This window comes from Lathamus discolor, chromosome 24 (genome assembly GCF_037157495.1).
Source record: "Lathamus discolor isolate bLatDis1 chromosome 24, bLatDis1.hap1, whole genome shotgun sequence".
Classification (NCBI taxonomy): Eukaryota; Metazoa; Chordata; class Aves; order Psittaciformes; family Psittacidae; genus Lathamus; species Lathamus discolor.
In genome coordinates this window covers 2,524,650-2,543,049 of record NC_088907.1, presented here as the reverse complement: position 1 = coordinate 2,543,049, position 18,400 = coordinate 2,524,650, and the positions used below count along the sequence as shown (strand labels likewise).

Below are 18,400 nucleotides of genomic sequence, written 5' to 3'. Positions count from 1 at the left end.
CTGGATGGGGTTTCTGCTTTCCAGCCCTGTCCTGGGCTCGGACCCAGAGCGGGAGCATCAGGTCATGGAGGGGATCCTGCCTCTCTGCTTTGCTCTATGAGACTCCCCCCCCCCAGCATCCTGCATCCAGCTCTGGGGCAGCAGCACAGGAGGGACCCAGAGCTGCTGGAGCGAGGCCAGAGGAGGCCATGGAGATGCTGCGAGCGCTGGAGCATCCCTGCTCTGGAGCCAGGCTGAGAGAGCTGGGCTGGGGCAGCCTGGAGAAGAGAAGGCTCCTGAAGGGGAGACCTGAGAGCAGCTCCAGTGCCTAAAGGGGCTGCAGGGAACCTGGAGAGGGGCTTGGGATGCAGGGATGCAGGGCCAGGCCAAGGGGAATGGCTTGAACCTGCCCGAGGGGAGATTGAGATGAGCTCTTAGGCAGAAGCTCTTCCCTGTGAGGGTGCTGAGGCGCTGGCACAGGGTGCCCAGAGAAGCTGTGGCTGCCCCATCCCTGGCAGTGCTCAAGGCCAGGTTGGACACAGGGGCTTGGAGCCTCCTGCTCCAGTGGAAGGGGTCCCTGCCCATGGCAGGGGGTTGGAACTGGAGGAGCTTTAAGGTCCCTTCAACCCAGCCCATTCTGTGGTTCGATGATTCCATCCATGCCGGCTCAGGGGACACCTTCCAGGGCTGTGGCTCTGCCTGTCCCTTCCCAGGGCAGCTCCTGGTCCTTCCTGGCTGGTGGCATTGGTGGGGAAAAGCTCTTGGTACCTCCAGGTCCTGGAAGGGGTAAGGGAAGAGCAAAGTGGCAGCAAGGCACAACCCCTTATTAGACATCAGAGAATCTCCATCCCTGCCTGCAGCCACTGAGGGTCTCCCAGCCCTTCCCATTGCCCCAGGCCCAGTCCCAGAAGCCAAGGGCATGGGAAGGGGCCCAGTCCCCAGCTGCATCCAGGCTGGAAGAGCCCCAGTGCCCAGATGTGCTTCCTCCTCCTCCTCATCCTCCTGCTCCAGCCCTGCTTGAAGTCACGTAGCAGCTCTGACACGTGCCCCGTGCCAAGCTGGCTGGCACCGTGCATCCCAATCCCATGGGATCCTGACCCCGAGCATCCCTCAGAGACAAAGACCTCCCTATCCCATGGGATCCTGACCCCGAGCATCCCCCAGGACACAGATGTCCCTATTCCAAGTGATCCCCAACGCTGAGCACCCCACAGGAGGAAGGGATACATGGACATCCCCACCCAGGGGTGTCCCCCCAGGCTCCCTCAAGGAGGGAAGTGCTGGGACCCCTCTACATCCCTGGGGATCCCAAGTCCTCCCTGGGCTGCAGGATCTGGGTTGTGTCCCTATGGGAGAAGGGCTGGGGTGAAGCCAAAGCAAAGGCTTGAGGAGGGAGAGGAGCTTAAGGCAGGCTCCGGAGCAGATGTGCAGCTGGAAACAAGGAAAAGGAGGAGGATGAAGGCTCAGGCAGAGCTCTGGGGAGCCGGAGATGAATGACCCAGCCTCAGCGCTCCCCGTGCTGCTTAATGGCATTTCAATGCTGGCTGCGAGAGGCGAAGCAGAGCCTGGCCAGGGAGCCAGGCAGGAAGCGTGGCCGGAGATGAGTCGGGAAGACGATGCCTTTGGGGACCCCCAAGGCAGGGCATCATCCCCCCCCCTCCGCCTTAACACTGAAGGGGTTGAACCCGGTCCCTTCCAACGGGGACACGGAGCCCGCAGTGGTGGAGGGAGCTTGGGGACAGCGCTGGGTGGCCTTTGCCAGCAGAGGGGACTGTTGCTTGTGTCTGGAGCTCGCCCGGAGCCGCCCCTTGGGACAACGAAGGAAAGGGCGTTTTCCCTTTCCCTCTGCTCCTGGGGGGGGACCCGAGGGTCCATCCCATGGGAGAACCGAGGAGGGACGATCCCATGGGAGACCCTCCGGGATGGGGAGGCCGGGGGGGGGGGGGGGGGGTAAGGCCGGTAACAAGTTTCTCCCCATCCGACGTTTTCCTGCTTCTTTTGTTCCCGATTTTCCAGTTCGGAGCCTCCTCCCCTCGCCCCCCGCATTGGAATCAAAACGTGGAGCCGGCTCTTGCCAAGTCTCAGGCGCTGAACCGGCTGCAGTCGCCGTCGGGCTTCCCATGTGGAATGCGAGGAGGCTGCAGCTGGACACAGCTGGATGCAGCACCCCATTGCGGGGGGGGGGGGGGGGGGGTGGCCGGGGTGATGCCCTGTGCCCCCGTCCGCGTCCCCCCTGTGCCAAAGCGATGTCGTTGTGGGTGCAGGGCACTGAGCTCAAAACTGGTCACGGAGAGGCACCGCTGTTCCCAGCCAGCACCCTCCCGGGAATGTGGGACCACAGACGGGTTCCGTTGGGCTTCCTTGCCCCCCGCTTCGGAGCAGCAAGGAAGGGATGCCCTCATCGCCAGCCCACCTTTGGACATCTCCCATGCTCCATGCCGACACCCAGAGCGGCCCTTCCAGCCCCACAGCAGCCCCTCCAGCCCCACAGCAGCCCCTCCAGCCCCACAGAAGAGCACCCAAGCTTTGAGAGGAGGAGATTTGCCCAGCCAAGCCATACCAGGGGGGGATCCAACCCTTTCCACCACCTTCCTAAAGTGCCAAGAAACACCTTGCTCTTCCCCAAGGCTGGAACATCACATCTGGCGCACAGCTGGAGAGGGGTTGGGGGGGGGGGGGGCTCAAGCGGCTGGAGCCCCGGTGGGCTGGAGCCAGGCAGGAGCGGAAGGGTTAAACCTGGCGACTCGCCCGGGCCGCAGGGGCCTCCCACTTGCCCAGCGTGCAGTATGAATAGCTGCGCTCCCCTCTGCTCCAGGCACTCTTCCCTCCCTGCCTTCCCCCTCTTCCAGAGCATCCCCGGCATCCCCCGGCAGCGATGCTGAGCACCGCGAGCTTGAGCGGGGCGAGAGCCTTGGGCGAGGAATCGCTGCAGATGTGGGAGCTCAACAAGCGGCTGGAAGCTTACCTGGCGCGGGTGAAGGTGCTGGAGGAGGAGAACGAGGCGCTGAGAGCCGAGATCCAGAGCTCCAGGAGCGGCCCGGCCGGGGACCAGCGGCGGGGCAAGTACGAGGAGGAGCTGCGGGCGCTGCGGGATGCGCTGCGGGACGCCTACAGCGGGAAGTGCGCGGCGGAGCTGGCCCGGGACAGCCTCTACGAGGAGGTGCAGCGGGTGAGGAGTAGGTGCCAGAAGGAGCAGGCGGCCCGGGAAGCGGCCAAGCAGCAGCTCTCGCTGAGCAGGAAGGAGCTGGAGGAGGAGCGGAGGGCGCAGATCTGGCTCAAGGAGAGCGCCGTGCGGCTGCAGAAGGAGGTGGAAGCTCTGCTGGAGGTGCACGAGGAGGAGAAAGCGGGGTTGGAGCAGGACCTCGCCGGCTTCTCGCAGAGCCTGGAGAGCTTCCGCTGCGCGCCCGTGGCTTTCCAGCCGCTGGAGGTGGAGGATTACTCCAAGAGGCTCTCGGAGATCTGGAAAGGGGCGGTGGAGACCTACAAGACGGAGGTGTCGCAGCTGGAGGGTTCCCTGTGCCAGGCCAAGGAGAACCTCTGGAAGGCTGTGGAGGAGAACCAGCAGAGCCAGCTCCAGCTCCAGCGCCTGGAGAAGGACCTGGCCGGGCTCAAAGCGCGGAAGGAGATGCTGGAGGAGTCCGTGTCCCGGCAGTGGCAGGAGCAGCGCGGGGAGGCAGAGAAGTTCCAGGTGGGTGAAGGAGCAGAGCGGCTCGGGGGCATTCCTGTCCCCCACCACGGCAAGGACCAGGGGAGCAGCACTGGCTCCGTTTCCATCAACCTGCCTGGAGCTGCTGCTCCTCATCCCAGCGGAGCAGCCGGTGCTGGGCGCAGGCAGGGTGCGAGGGGGGGATGTGGTCATGGGCAGGATAAACTCCGACCGACTTTATTGCAGCTGCAGCCCAACAGCTGCAGAAGTCATTCAGCAGAGGGGGAATGGGGCTGGAATGCCGGGATAGCGCCCGGGGAAGGCGCCCTCTTTGTTCCAGGTCCTGGGATCAGCCACGGGCACCACAGAGCGAGAGAAGCCCAAGATGCTTCTTTCCAACACCGGCATCCCGCAGTCAGGAATCCCGCCCGCATTCCCTCCCTCGCAGCCCCCTCCCCATCGCTTTGTGGCATCGTTCCTCCCCTCGCCCCCTCTCCCCATCCTCAGCCCCCCCTCAAACCAAGCGCCCAGGACCCCTTTTCCCTATGGAACGGAGGACGGGTGGAAGCAGGAGCCACCCGCATGCTCCCATGGCCCGCAGGGCTGGGACAGGGCTGAGGTGTCCCTGCTCCCATCCCGCAGCTGGCGCTGGAGGCCCTGGAGCAGGAGAAGCAGAGGCTGCGGGTGCAGATCGCCCAGGTCCTGGAGGACAGGCAGCAGCTCATGCACCTCAAGATGTCCCTGAGCCTGGAAGTGGCGACCTACAGGTGAGGTCCGATGGGGATGCGGCCGGGGAGCACGGCGGGCACGCACGGGAGATGCTTTTTTTTTTGGGGGGGGGGGGGGGGGGGAGGTCTCGGGGATAAAGAGGGGGGGTCCTTGCAAAGGGGGTGTCCCCCTTCCTGCCCTTCCAGATGGCCCCAGACAAAGGCGGCTGCCGGTGCTGAGGGGGGGCACAATTAGCATGAGAATAGGGGCTGTCCCCAGCGCCGGCCCCGGCAGAGCATGATGTCACCGGAGCGGACACTAATCCTAGGAACAGGGGGATGGGACGGGAGACGGGAGCAAGGCGGGGGGGGGGGGTGGGGGATAGAGCAGCAGAGCCCCCTCAGCCCCCCCCCCGTGCCTCAGTTTCCCTGCGAGGTGCAGCTCCCACCCTGCAGCACCCACCATGGGGCACCCATCGCGTTCCTCTCCCTGCAGGACGCTGCTGGAAGCAGAGAGCACCCGCTTGCAAATGCCAGTGGGGGAATACCGGCTGGCCAACGGCTTGAGAGGTAAGGGACCACCCCGGCTCCATCCCGCCTCCATCCCCAGCTCCATCCCCGGCTCCATCCCCAGCTCCATCCCCGGCTCCATCCCTGGCACAATCCCCGGCTCCATCCCTGGCACCAGGATGGGGGATTTTGGGATGAGGCTCGATATAGACGCAGCTTTCCTGGCTGGTTGCTCAGCTCTGATAGGAAGGTGTGAACAGCATCCAGAGAGCTCCTGGCATGATAAGAGTTTATCATCCCTGTGGGATGCCAACACCCCCCCCCCCCCCCTCCCTCCTCAGGAGCACTGGCATCCGCAGCATTCCAGGCAGGAATTTCCCACTTCCCATCAAGGAGCTGTTTAAAAATAGGCGCAGGGGCAGCGAGAGGTGATGGGGGGGGGGGGGGGGATGGAGGAGCCCCACAAGCGGCTCCTCACCCTCTGCCCCTCGCTCTTTGCAGATCTCAAGCTGGAGGGGAGCAGCGGCACCAAGCTGGGCCCCGAGGCCAGGAGGACGCTGCCCTGGGAGCACCGAGCCAGCCCCTTGCCCTTCACCAGGGCAGAGGGGAGGGGGCAGCCAGGGAAAGCCCCGAGTGATGCTCTGAGCCCCCAGACCCCAAGCACGGGTACCAGGGAGCTCCAGCGCATCAATGCTGCCCATAGCCCAGCACCATGGGATGCTCCCGACTTCCCTGCAGCAAGCCCCTCACAGCCCATCCAGCTTCCCCCAGAGCCCCCCAGCCCCACGCTGGGGAGCCCAGGGGAGGGTCCTGCCTGGCTGGGGGGAGATGGGGATGGGAGGAGCCAAGGGAAGGAGCATCCCGCACCCGAAGCCATGGAGAAGCCCCACAGCCTGCGGTACCCGGCCCAGCTGGTCAACGAGGCGCTGGAGGATGCGCTCAAGGAGATGAAGGATGATGCTCAAGCCAAAGAAGAGCCCATACTCAGCGCTGCCTGGGCCCCCCAGGATGCCTGCAGCCCCATTCCCCACACTGAGGCTGTGGCAGAGGGAGGAGAAGGGCAAGACCCCTCTGAGGGTGACGAGGATGATGAAGCCCCTGAAGCAGAGGAGAAGGTTGAGGAGTTGATGGTCCAGGGGCTGGGTGCGGAGAGCAGCACCCAGCGGGACGGAGCCACGTCCCCTCCTTGTGGCTTTGCTGCTTCCCTAAGTGCCCCTGCGGGCCGGGAAGAGATGGGAGAGTGGGAAGAGGAGATTCCCCCTGTGCTGAGCCCAAGGGAACCAGAAGTGGTGGCCCAGGAAGAGGACGTGAGCAGCCCTGGCCAGATGGGGCCCAGTTGGGAAGAGCCAGAGCAAGGGGAGGAAGAGGTGGAGGTCCCAAGCATGGAGGCATCGCACCCGGAGGAAGAGGAGGAGGAGGAGGCAGAGGGGGCATCCCACATCCCCTGCGGGGAGCGCGGTGACTTCCAGGGTGAGGGGATGGATGGGCACCAAGAGGAGTCCCCACCAAGGGAAGCCGCAGCTGCTGGTGCTGCCCTCGGGGGAAGCCCCCCGGGCCTGGATGAGGACGTTACTGATGGAGAGCAGGATGATCCTGAGCACCAGGAGCCTGGGTGCGAGGCAGGGCAGGAAAGGGGGCGGGAGGCGTGCCCCGAGCAGGAGCCCTGGAGCATCCACGGGGCCACCCCTGCAGAGGAGGCTCCGTCGGGGGCTGAGGGAGATGCGGAGGAAGGGGAGGGCTCAGGCAGAGCTGAAGGGGAGGAAGAAGAGGGGGAGGCCGGCGGGGGGGTGCTGGGGGCTGAGCCCTGGGCAGGACCCGGAGCCCTGGGCCAGGAGAGCGGAGCCCAGGAGGAGCCGCAGGGAAAGGGCTTCATGGAAGGGGAGCGGGAGCCCGAGCAAGGAGAGGAGCCCTGGGGCCAAAAGCCCCCTGCAGAGGACTGGGAGGAGGCAGCGGAGGACACGGAGGGGGCTCTGGGGACAGAGGAGAGCGCATTGAGCACGGGAGGGCTGGAAGGGGAGGACAGAGCTGGGGCATGGCCAGAGGGAACCCAAGCACAGGGGGCTGAAGGGGCTGAGCCGGCCCCGGAGCTGGCGAGGGATGAGCAGGGCGGCTCCATGGGGCAGGCGGTCCCCACCGGTCCCCTCGGGCGAGGGGAGAGCCCGGAGCTGGCCGAGGCTCTGGAGGAGCCATGGGAAGGACGTGATGAGGATGCTGATCACGAGGATGCTGATGATGAGGATGCTGATGATGCTCCCGGCTCCAGCCCTGCGGAGCTTCAGCAGGCACCAGGCGTGGAGAGGGATGGGCCATTAGAGGAGGATGAGGATGAAGATGGGGGCTCGGGGGAGCTGGAGGAGGCAGCAGGGCCAGGCAGGACGCTGGAGCTGGAGGACACCCTGCCCGACAGCACCCCCCTGCACCTCTATGGAGGGGAGGTGTTGGATGCGGCCCCATCCAGCCAAACCCCTCCGGAGGCTGAGGACACCTCGGAGGCAGCATCTGAAGGAGCTCCAGAGGATGAAGGGTGGCTGGAAGGGAGGGACAAGCCCCCAGCATCCAGCATGGCCCAGAGCCGTGAGGAGGAGGCAGGGGCAGAGGGTGCTGAGGAGGAGGCAGAGGGTGCTGAGGAGGAGGCAGAGGGTGCTGAGGAGGAGGAAGGTTACTTCATAGTCTCTGCTCCAAGCCAAGAGGTTTCCAGCTCGGAGGAAGCCGAGGTCTCCGAGGACTTCGAAGAGATCAAAGCTGAAGCAAGCGAAGGCAGCAGAGATGATGTGGGGGCTGCTGGAGGAGCATCCCCAGCGCCAGGGAACCAAGGGCACTTTGAGGCATCAGTTGGAGCAGATGCAGCCATGAGGATGCCCACAGAGATGCTGAAGAAGGAGGAGGAAGAGGCTGAGGGGGGTTCCTCGGAGCCGGAGGAAGGCCCTGTTGTGCCCGGGGCCATGGGGCCGGTGGCAGGAGGCACTGAGGAACCAGCCCAAGCTGCTGAACCAGACGAGGAGCTCGATGGAGCGGTGGAGCCGGACAGTGCCGGAACATCCCAAGGCTGCAGCCTGGGGCTGGAGGAGGAGGAGGAGGAGCCCATGGCCGAGCCCATCCCTCCGGCAGCGCTCCAGCCCCAGGAGGTGCCGGTTCCTCTGCCCCACCAAGCAGAGCAGCACCCATCAGATGAGCAGCACCCATCAGATGAGCAGCATCCATCAGTTGAGGAGTATCCATCAGATGAGGAGCACCCATCAGATGAGCAGCACCCATCAGATGAGCAGCACCCATCAGATGAGCAGCACCCATCAAATGAGCAGCATCCATCAGATGAACAGCACCTATCAGATGAGGAGCACCTATCAGATGAGGAGCACCCATCAACTGAGGAGTATCCATTAGATGAGCAGCATCCATCAGGTGAGGAACATGCATCAGATAAGCTGCATCCACCAGAAGAGGAGCATCCACCAGAAGAGGAGCACCCATCAGATGAGCAGCATCCATCAGAAGAGGAGTATCCATTAGATGAGCAGCATCCTTCAGATGAGCAGCACCCTTCAGATGAGCAGCACCCATCAGATGAGGACCATCCACCAGAAGAGGAGCACCCATCAGATGAAGAGCACCCATCAGATGAGGAGCACCCATCGGATGAGCAGCATCCATCAGCTGAGCAGCACCCATCAGATGAGCAGCACCCACCAGATGAGCAGCACCCATCCATGGAGCAGGAAGCAGGGGATGGTGACAGCCCTCTCCCAGCTGAGGACAAGGAGCCCCCCGAGGCTGAGCCACCTCATGCCAGCCCCGTGCCGGAGCAGGAGGGGTCCTCAGAGGTGCTTGAAGAGCAACCGGATGCCGTGGAGATGCCGCTGGGCATCCCGGAGGACCGGGATCTCCTGGAGCTCGTGGAGCAAGCCTTGGAGTTCAACCAGGAGCTGGTGATGGGCGCGAGGGCGGCCGAGGGCAGGGAGCAGGGGCCCGGCGGCACCGAGGATGCTGGAGAAGGTTCCTCCCCGACCTCATCCAGCGAGGAGGAGCCCACGGTGCAGGAGGCACCGGCGGAGGCGGCTCCGGTGCGGGCTGAGAACGGGCTGCACCGCGCCGCCAGCCTGGAGGACCTGGCTGAGTTCAGCGAGGAGGTGCCCAACGGCATCGCCGGCACCGCTCCGGCGTTCCCTATGGAGAGCACAGACCCCACCGTGGCCACGCCGGGTACCGGAGATGCTGCTGGTACCAAAGCAGCCGATGCCACCGCATGTGGCAAACACGGCGACACCGTCCCCATCCGAGCCGAGCAGGAGCCCTGCTCCATGGGGGATGAGTGATGGGGACCCCTCCGGTACCCCCCACCCTGTCATAACCCAGCACCCCCTCTTGCCACCCCCCCACCTAACGCCCTCCCTCCCCTCATGGTCTCTAACACCTTTGTGTGGGTTTTTGTGTCCCCTCTCAATGAAGAGCCACCAAGGCCATGGGTCGCATGCAGAGACCCGGCCCCATCTCTGCCCGCTCCGGGTGTGTGCTTGTGGCTGTATTTAATTGAACCCCATCTTTTCCCCCTCCCATCTCCACCCCATAGGGTGCAGCACCCAAGGATGACACCGCGGGGTCCCCGCTCCCCACATGGGGTGACCCACGCCGGGTGCGTTCGCTGCCGTGATGTTAAGTTAATAAAGCCTCGGCCTCCAGCTCCTCTCCTCATTCCAGCCCCAGGGAAGCTGCCACCACGGATTGGGATCAGGGGCCCCAGGAGGATGCTCCCCGATGTCCCCATTGTGCATCTCCAGGGTGATGGTCCCCATCCCCAGGCTCATGTGACCCCCATCCATGGGTCGATGCTCTCCCATCCCCAGGGTGATGCTCCTGCATCCCTGCTGGGACCCCTGGGGTGATGCTCCCCATTCCAGGGCAATGCAGCCCCTCCTGGGTGATCACAGATCCATGGAACCAGCCAGGGAAAGACCTCTGCCTGGGCTGGAGCGGGATGGGATTCCAGCCCACCCCATCCCGGTGCCAGCGCCTCCAGCCATGAGCCAGCAAATCCAGCCTCTATTCCTGCCTGGATCAGGCAGGATGCCCTTGGGACCAGTACCCCAGAGCACCACACTGGGGCCCTCATCATCCTGACGGGGCTCTGACGCATCTTTGCCCCTTTTCCCAAAGGATGCTGAGCCTCAGGATGGGGCTGGGAAGAGCCTGGGGGGGGTTCAATGCCCTTTGTGTGAGCAGGCGTGGGGACGGCGCTGCATAAATCAGCCTCCGGGCACAGAATGGGTTCCTTTATCCCGAGCAAAGGGCTGAGTCACCCTGGGCAAGGGGACAAGACCGGCAGCACCCACTGGTGCTGATGGGTGCGCTCAGCATCGCCCTTCGGGTGCCCGCCTGCCTGGCCCCATTGCTCACCCACACTCCGGATGCAGCCCGTGCCAGCACCGGGATGCTGGGAGCCAGGGAGCGATAAGGACCCACCGTGGCTCTGCCTTTCCTCATAGGAAGCCCCCGGCCCTCCCCTTTCCCCCCCCGCACCCCAAGCCCGAGGGTGATGGTTTCCTTTTAAGGTGAAACTCCAGCAGATCCAAGCACCGGGATGAAATCAAACACAAGCTCCGGGATGAGCTGGAGCAGGCGCCGAGGCCGGGATCAGCCTGGGTAGCATCAGCCCAATGGCAGCTCCGGTTCCCCCCTCCCCGGTGTGTGTGTGTGTCCCCCCCCCCAGAGCTGCCCGGTGATGGCAGCGGATGGATGGATGCATGGATGCACCAGGAGATTCCCAAGGCGGGGGGTGACATTCCTAATGAAATGAATCCACATTCCAGCCGGTGCTGACAAAGCGACGAGGGGGCACAGATGGTGGAGGAGAGGAGGAGGAGGAGGAGGAGGAGGAGGAGGAGGATGGGATGAGGCTGCCCAGGGCTATGGGGCACCCGGCGGGGTGGGTTCGCAGACCCCAGGGTCCCAAATGTGTCCTCAGTGGGACAAAGCGCGTCCCAAACTGGTCCAAGCGCGTCCCAAACTGGTCCAAACGTGTCCATGGTGGCACCAAGTGTGCCCTGATGGGATCAAGCATGGCCATGATGGGACCAAGCCTGTCCCAGGGATGAGCATGTCCGTGATGGGACCAAGCACGTTCCCGATGGGATTGAGTGTGTCCTGGATGGAACCAGGTGCACCCTGATGGGACCGAGCATCTCCATAAGGAATCCGAGCGTGTTCCCAACAGGACCAAGTGTGTCCCGATGGGACCAAACGTGTGCCAATGGGACACAGGGCACCTGCATCCCTCCCATACCCCCCCCCCCCTGCAGACCAGGAGCCACCAAACCACTGCGGGCACAGGGCGAGGGGGGGGGGGGGGGTCCAGCCATGGTTGGGGGGGGGGGGGCTGTGGGGCTGCTGCTTTAAGACCCCCCCCCACCCCACCCCAGCCCGGCCCCCCGCAGCCGGGAGGGGTTTTGTTTGGCGAGAGTGGGATTTCAATGGAGCCACCACAAAACCTCCTATGGGGTGAGGGCTTGGGGAGGGGGGGGGGGGGGGGGGTCGGGATGACCTCAGCGATGACTTCATCCCGTTCCCGGCTCCCAAAAACTCCTGGGAACCTTATAAGGAAAGGACTAAAAATACAGCGCAGGGGCCGGGGCAGCCCCCTCCCCACAACGAGCCCCTTGCGGGGGGGGGGGGGGGTGGCGAGCAGGAGCCGCGCTGGGGCCACCAAGGGGACGTGGTCCCTATGGGCTGTCCTTTGCGGTGGGGACAATGGATGGGGACCTAAACACCCCCCCCCACATACACACCGGGTCCCCAGCCCCACTCCAGCAGGGATGCAGGGGTCCCATCCCCATTCCATCCCTTCCTGCAACCCCCTCCCGGGATGTTCCCCCCCCCCCCCCCCCCGCCCTTCACCCGGGTCAGAGCCCCCGGAATAGCTCCGGTCTCTATAATAAGCTCTTGGCCCGGTTTTGGGGCTCATTCAGCTGCTGGGTCCTGCCCCCCCCCCCCCCCCCCCCCCCCCCGGCAGCTGCTGCCAAATCGGGGCAATCGCGGATGCCTGAGGCCGAGCCCCGCGGCTGGATCCCGCCGGGAATGTGCGTCTGGAGCCGTCCGTCAGCGGCGGGGAGGGTGCAGGGGGCCCGGGGGCGATGCTCCCCATCGCATCCCATTGCATCCCATCGCATCCCATCGCATCCCATCACATCCCTTTACATCCCATTGCATCCCATCACATCCCATCGCATCCCATCACATCCCATCGCATCCCATCACATCCCATCACATCCCATCGCATCCCATCACATCCCATCGCATCCCACCGCATCCCATCACATCCCACCGCATCCCATCGCATCCCACCACATCCCATCGCATCCCACCACATCCCATCACATCCCATCGCATCCCACTGCATCCCATCACATCCCATCGCATCCCATCACATCCCATCGCATCCCATCGCATCCCACCGCATCCCATCACATCCCTTTACATCCCATCGCATCCCATCACATCCCATCACATCCCATCGCATCCCACCGCATCCCATCCCATCCCATCACATCCCATCGCATCCCATCACATCCCATCGCATCCCACCACATCCCACCGCATCCCATCACATCTCATCGCATCCCACCACATCCCACCGCATCCCACCACATCCCACCACATCCCACCACATCCCATCGCATCCCACCCCCAGGGTAAGGAAACCCCTGGGACTCCGCTCCCGTCTCCATGGGGCGATGCTCCCCTTCCCATTTACGCACCCCCAGCACCCATAAACAGGGTGCAGGATGCGGCACAGTCCGGGATCAGCCACCCATCATTAAGTGGGGTGGGAATGGGATGGGAAAAGGGATGCAGTGTGGGAAGCAGCTCGGCCGGATCCCAACACGTGTGTACCAGCGCCGTGCCTCAGTTTCCCTTCTCATCCAGCCCCAGATGGAAAGGGGCTGAGGCAACAACGGGAAAAGGGGATACCCCTCTCCCAGGGAGCCCCATGGCACCCACCTATGGGACACCGGGAGGGGGGCAGCGAGGGCAGGAGGTGACTCAACTCCGGACACGCCACTGACAAAGCGGTTCCTTCCTCCTGGAATTGCCGGTGTCCGCATGCAGGTGGCACCGGGACAAACAGGGATGTGCCCCCCCCCCCCCCCCCCCCCGGATCCACGGACACGCAGGAAAAGCCCCCTCAGATCCCGGCTGGTGCCACGGGGGGGGGGTTGAGGACGGTGCAGGATGTGGGGACAGGATGTGACCGGGGCCGGTCCTGAGTCACCCCCGCAGCTGGGGCTGGGTCCGGCTTCAGAAAGGGGGTGAGGCTCCAGAGCGTCCTGCGCAGTTCGGGGGCCCCATTCCAGTTCGGGGGCCCCATTCCCAGTTTGGGGGCTCCATTCCCAGTTCAGGGACCCCATTCCCAGTTCGGGGGCCCCATTCCAGTTCGGGGGCCCCATTCCCAGTTCAGGGGCCCCATTCCCAGTTCGGGGGCCCCATTCCCAGTTTGGGGGCTCCATTCCCAGTTTGAGGACCCCATTCCCAGTTTGGGGATCCCATTCCCAGTTCGGGGACCCCATTCCCCGTTCAACGTCTCCATTCCCAGTTCAGGGACCCCATTCCCAGTTCCGGGGCCCCATTCCCAGTTCGGGGATCCCATTCCCAGTTCGGGGACCCCATTCCCTGTTCAACGTCTCCATTCCCAGTTTGGGGACCCCATTCCCAGTTCGGGGACCCCATTCCCAGTTCAGGGGCCCCATTCCCAGTTCGGGGACCCCATTTCCTGTTCAACGTCTCCATTCCCAGTTTGGGGACCCCATTCCCTGTTCAACGTCTCCATTCCCAGTTCGGGGACCCCATTCCCAGTTCAGGGGCCCCATTCCCAGTTCAACGTCTCCATTCCCAGTTCGGGGACCCCATTCCCCGTTCAACGTCTCCATTCCCAGTTTGGGGACCCCATTCCCCGTTCAACGTCTCCATTCCCAGTTTGGGGATCCCATTCCCAGTTCGGGGGCCCTATTCCCAGTTCAGGGGCCCCATTCCCAGTTCGGGGACCCCATTCCCCGTTCAACGTCTCCATTCCCAGTTTGGGGATCCCATTCCCAGTTTGGGGACCCCATTCCCAGTTTGGGGACCCCATTCCCAGTTTGCTGTCCCCATTCCCAGTTTGCTGTCCCCATTCCCAGTTTGCTGACCCCACACCAGCCCTTGCCCATCCATCAGGGCGGAAGATCTCCAGGAATCCCGACCGCATTCCAGGCGCGGGCAGGTGGAGGTGGGGGGGGGGGTCCCCTGAAACCCCATCGGGGCGACAACTGCCGGGCTTGGGTTTCGGGGGGGGGGGGGTCACCTCCATGTCCACGGGACCCCCCCTCATCCTCCTCCTTCTCCACCATGGACCCCCCAAACCTCTCCCTGCTGCCCCCCCCAAACAGGGGGACATGGACCCCCCCCAGACTCCTCTTGCTGCTCCCCCCCTGCCCCTCGGGGTCGGGCGCGGTCGCGACCGGGTCCTATCGCGACCGGGTCCCAACGCTACAGGCACCGCGCACTATGGCGCCCCCTGCGGGCCGTCCGCAGCGCTCGGTACACGCACGCCTTCCCCTCATTGGCCACTTTGTTCTAGCCAATGAAAGAAGCGTCTTGTCTAGGAGGGGGACCCGGCAGTATATCACAGCCAATCGTCTTCCTCATCCTGGAACAGCTTGTAACCAATGAAAACCGAGATCGGGGCCGGAGGCTGAGGAGGGGCTGCCAATGGGCGCGGCGACAGGCGGGCAGGAGGCTGTCCGCAGCCAATGAGCGCTGCGGGAGGGGCGCAGGAGGCGGTCCGCAGCCAATGGAAGCGAGGGGGGCGTGTCCCCGGCTTCCAGAGAGTTCGGAGACGGGAGCGGAGCGGCGGTGAGTGATGGCGGCCCCGGCCCGGTGCCCTCCGGTGCCCCCCGCTTGGCAGCGCCCGGACCGGTACCGGCGGCCCCGGGGCAGCAGCGGCCGGGCCCGGTACGGGGTCTCCGGGGCCTGTCAGCAGCGCGGCCCGGCCGCCCCGGCCCGGCCTTCGGTGGTGCCGGTGCTCGGGGGGGGGGGGTCCCGGTGCTCGGGGGGGGGGGGGTCCCGGTGCTCGGGGGGGGGGTCCCGGTGCTCGGGGGGGGGGGGGTCCCGGTGCTCGGTGGGGGGGGGTCCCCGCTGACCCTATGGGTGCTATGGGGATGTGGCGGCTCTGTCGCAGCGCGGCGCGGCCGGGACCATGGTGAAGGAAACCGGTTACTACGATCTGCTGGGCGTGCGGCCCGCGGCCACGCTGGACGAGATCAAGCGGGCGTACCGGCGCCTGGCGCTGCGCTACCACCCCGACAAGAACCCCAGCGAGGGCGAGCGGGTGCGAGCAGCGCGTCCCCCCCGTCAAACCCCATTCCCCTCCTATCTCACCCCATTCCCCTCCTATCTCACCCCATTCCCCCCCCGTCGAACCCCGTTCCCCTCCTGTCTCACCCCATTTCCGCATCTCACCCTATTCCCCTCCATGTCACCCCACTTTCACCCTCATCTCACCCCATTCCCCCATCTCACCCCATTCCCCCCATCTCACCCCACTTTCCTTCCTATCTGACCCCATTCCCTCCTGTCTCACCCCATTCCCCCTCATCTCGCCCCATTCCCCCCATCTCACCCCACTTTCCCTCCCATCTGACCCCATTCCCCCATCTGACCCCATTCCCTTCCATGTCACCCCACTTTCCTTCCTATCTCACCCCATTCCCCCCTGTCTCACCCCATTCCCCCTCATCTCACCCCATTCCCCCTCATCTCACCCCATTCCCCCTCATCTCACCCCATTCCCCCCATCTCACCCCACTTTCCCTCCCATCTGACCCCATTCTCCCCATCTGACCCCATTCCCCTCCATGTCACCCCACTTTCCCCCCCATCTCACCCCATTTTCCCCCTCTCCCCCCATTCCCCTCCGATCTCACCCCCTTTCCCCCCCCCCCCCCAGTTCAAGCAGATCTCCCAAGCCTACGAGGTGCTCTCGGACACCCACAAACGGGCTCTCTACGACCGCGGCGGGGAGCGCGCCATGAAGGAAGGGGGCTTGGGCAACCGCGGCGGCAGCGCCGGCTTCGGCTCCCCCATGGACATCTTCGACTTCTTCTTCGGAGGGGGGTGCGGATGCGCGGCCGGGCGACAGGAGAGGTACGGGCACCAACGGGACCCCCAAGCCCTGCTTTTGGGGGGGGGGGGGTAGCAGGACCGGGCTCTTTGGGCCACCCCCGTGCCCGCGGCGCTGAGCCCGACGCCTTCCTCCTCAGCCCTTGATGACTTTCTCCTCTGCCCCCTCTTCAAAGGGCCCTTCCCTGGCTTGGGCCCGGCTTTCCCCCGCTGGCCCCGGGGCTGGGGCTGACTCAGCCCCGGCGCTGCCCTGGGCTGCTTGGGGAGGCTCCGGCGTGCGGAGCCGCTCGGGTGACTCCTGGCGTGCTTTTGGCCTGGGTCACGGCGAGAGGGCGAGGCGGCGGCCTTGCCCTGCTTGTGGCACGATTTAATAGCGGGGCAATTAGGGCAGGGTGCTGGGGTGGGAGCCCCGCGTCCGTCCCGGATCCCTTCGGAGCCGAAGGGATGGAAGGAAGCTCGGTGCCCTACGGAGAGCAGGGGCTGGGCGCGAAGGCTCATCCCGGTTTCCGCGCAGGGAAGACCGTGGTGCACCAGCTCTCCGTGTCCCTGGAGGACCTCTACAACGGCACCACGCGGAAGCTGTCCCTGCAGAAGAACGTCATCTGCAGGAAGTGCGGAGGTGAGCATCAGGGTACCAAGGTGGGATGGGGCCGAGGGGGGGGGTCCCCAACACCGCAGCCCCCTCCTCACCCTTCCTCATCCCTCCCCACAGGCTGTGGGGTGCGGGAGGGTGCTCAAAGGAGGTGTCCCAAGTGCCACGGCTCGGGCATGGAGGTGCGGATCCATCAGCTGGGGCCCAACATGATCCAGCAGATCCAGACCGTGTGCTCCCAGTGCCAGGGCCAGGGCGAGTGGATCCGGCCTCGGGATTGCTGCCTCTCCTGCAACGGCCGCAAGGTGGTCAGGGAGAAGAAGATCCTCAGCGTCCACCTGGATAAAGGTGGGATGGGGCCGTGGTTGGAGGCCGAGGGGGACCCCCTCCATGGGTTCCACTTCCCCCTGCCCTGAGCTCCGCTTCCCCATCCCATAGGCATGAAGGACGGGCAGAAGATCACGTTCCATGAGGAAGGGGACCAGGTGCCGGGGCTGGAGCCTGGCGACATCATCATCGTCCTGGATCAGAAGGAGCATCCCGTGTTCCGGCGCAGCGGGGACGACCTCATTGTCCGCAGGGAGATCAGCCTGGCCGATGCGCTGTGCGGCTGCCGCCAGGTCATCCGCACCCTGGACAACAGGAGCCTGCTCCTGGCCTCCCAGCCAGGTGGGATTGGGAGCGGGATGCACTGGATACCCCTGTGAGGCTGGAATTGGGACTGGGATGCACTGGGATACCCCTGTGAGGCTGGAATTGGGACTGGGATGCACTGGGATACCCTGTGAGGCTGGAATTGGGAGCAGGATGCACTGGATACCCTGTGAGGCTGGAATTGGGACTGGGATGCACTGGGATACCCTGTGAGGCTGGAATTGGGAGCGGGATGCACTGGGATACCCCTGTGAGGCTGGAATTGGGACTGGGATGCACTGGGATACCCCTGTGAGGCTGGAATTGGGAGCAGGATGCACTGGGATACCCCTGTGAGGCTGGAATTGGGACTGGGATGCACTGGGATACCCCTGTGAGGCTGGAATTGGGAGCGGGATGCACTGGGATACCCCTGTGAGGCTGGAATTGGGACTGGGATGCACTGGGATACCCCTGTGAGGCTGGAATTGGGAGCAGGATGCACTGGGATACCCCTGTGAGGGGGCTGGGATTGGGATGCACTTGGACACCCCTGTGAAGAGGCTGGGACTGGGATGCACTGGGGCACCCTTGTGAGGCTGGGATTGGGACTGGGATGCCTTGGGACACCCCTGTGAAGAGGCTGGGATTGGGTCCGGATGCACTGGGACACCCCTGTTAGGGGACTGCGATTGGGACCAGGGTGCATTTGAACACCCCTGTGAGGATGGTGGGATTGGGACTGGGATGCACTGGGACACCCCTGTGAGGATGCTGGGATTGGGACAGGATGCACTGGGACACCCCTGGGAGAATGCTGGGATTGGGACTGGGATGCATTGGGACACCCCAGTGAGGATGCTGGGAACGGGATGCATTGGGACACCCCTGTGAGGATGCTGGGATCGGGATGCACTGGGACACCCCTGTGAGGATGCTGGATCGGGATGCCCTGGACACCCCTGTGAGGATGCTGGGATCGGGATGCACTGGGACACCCCTGTGAGGATGCTGGATCGGGATGCCCTGGGACACCCCAGTGAGGATGCTGGGATCGGGATGCACTGGGACAGCCCAGTGAGGATGCTGGGATCGGGATGCATTGGGACAGCCCAGTGAGGATGCTGGGATCGGGATGCATTGGGACACCCCTGTGAGGATGCTGGGATCGGGATGCCCTGGGACACA

The 18,400-nt window shown here is 64.6% G+C and overlaps 2 protein-coding genes across 2 annotated transcripts; both read left to right on the top strand.

Moving 5' to 3' along the window:
• Positions 1-2,820: 2,820 nt before the first annotated feature.
• Positions 2,821-9,518, top strand: NES (nestin). Its single transcript, XM_065660186.1, has 4 exons — positions 2,821-3,667; positions 4,268-4,392; positions 4,829-4,902; positions 5,344-9,518. The coding sequence occupies exons 1-4, from the start codon at positions 2,855-2,857 to the stop codon at positions 9,153-9,155; spliced, it is 4,824 nt and encodes a 1,607-aa protein (XP_065516258.1). The 5' UTR covers positions 2,821-2,854; the 3' UTR covers positions 9,156-9,518.
• A 5,121-nt stretch (positions 9,519-14,639) lies between these two features.
• Positions 14,640-17,350, top strand: LOC136003961 (dnaJ homolog subfamily A member 1-like). The gene is made up of 6 exons (XM_065660025.1): positions 14,640-14,721; positions 15,047-15,196; positions 15,815-15,994; positions 16,480-16,606; positions 16,700-16,927; positions 17,018-17,350. Exons 2-6 carry the CDS (start codon positions 15,065-15,067, stop codon positions 17,284-17,286), a joined length of 936 nt encoding a protein of 311 aa, XP_065516097.1. The 5' UTR covers positions 14,640-14,721; positions 15,047-15,064; the 3' UTR covers positions 17,287-17,350.
• Positions 17,351-18,400: the final 1,050 nt, after the last annotated feature.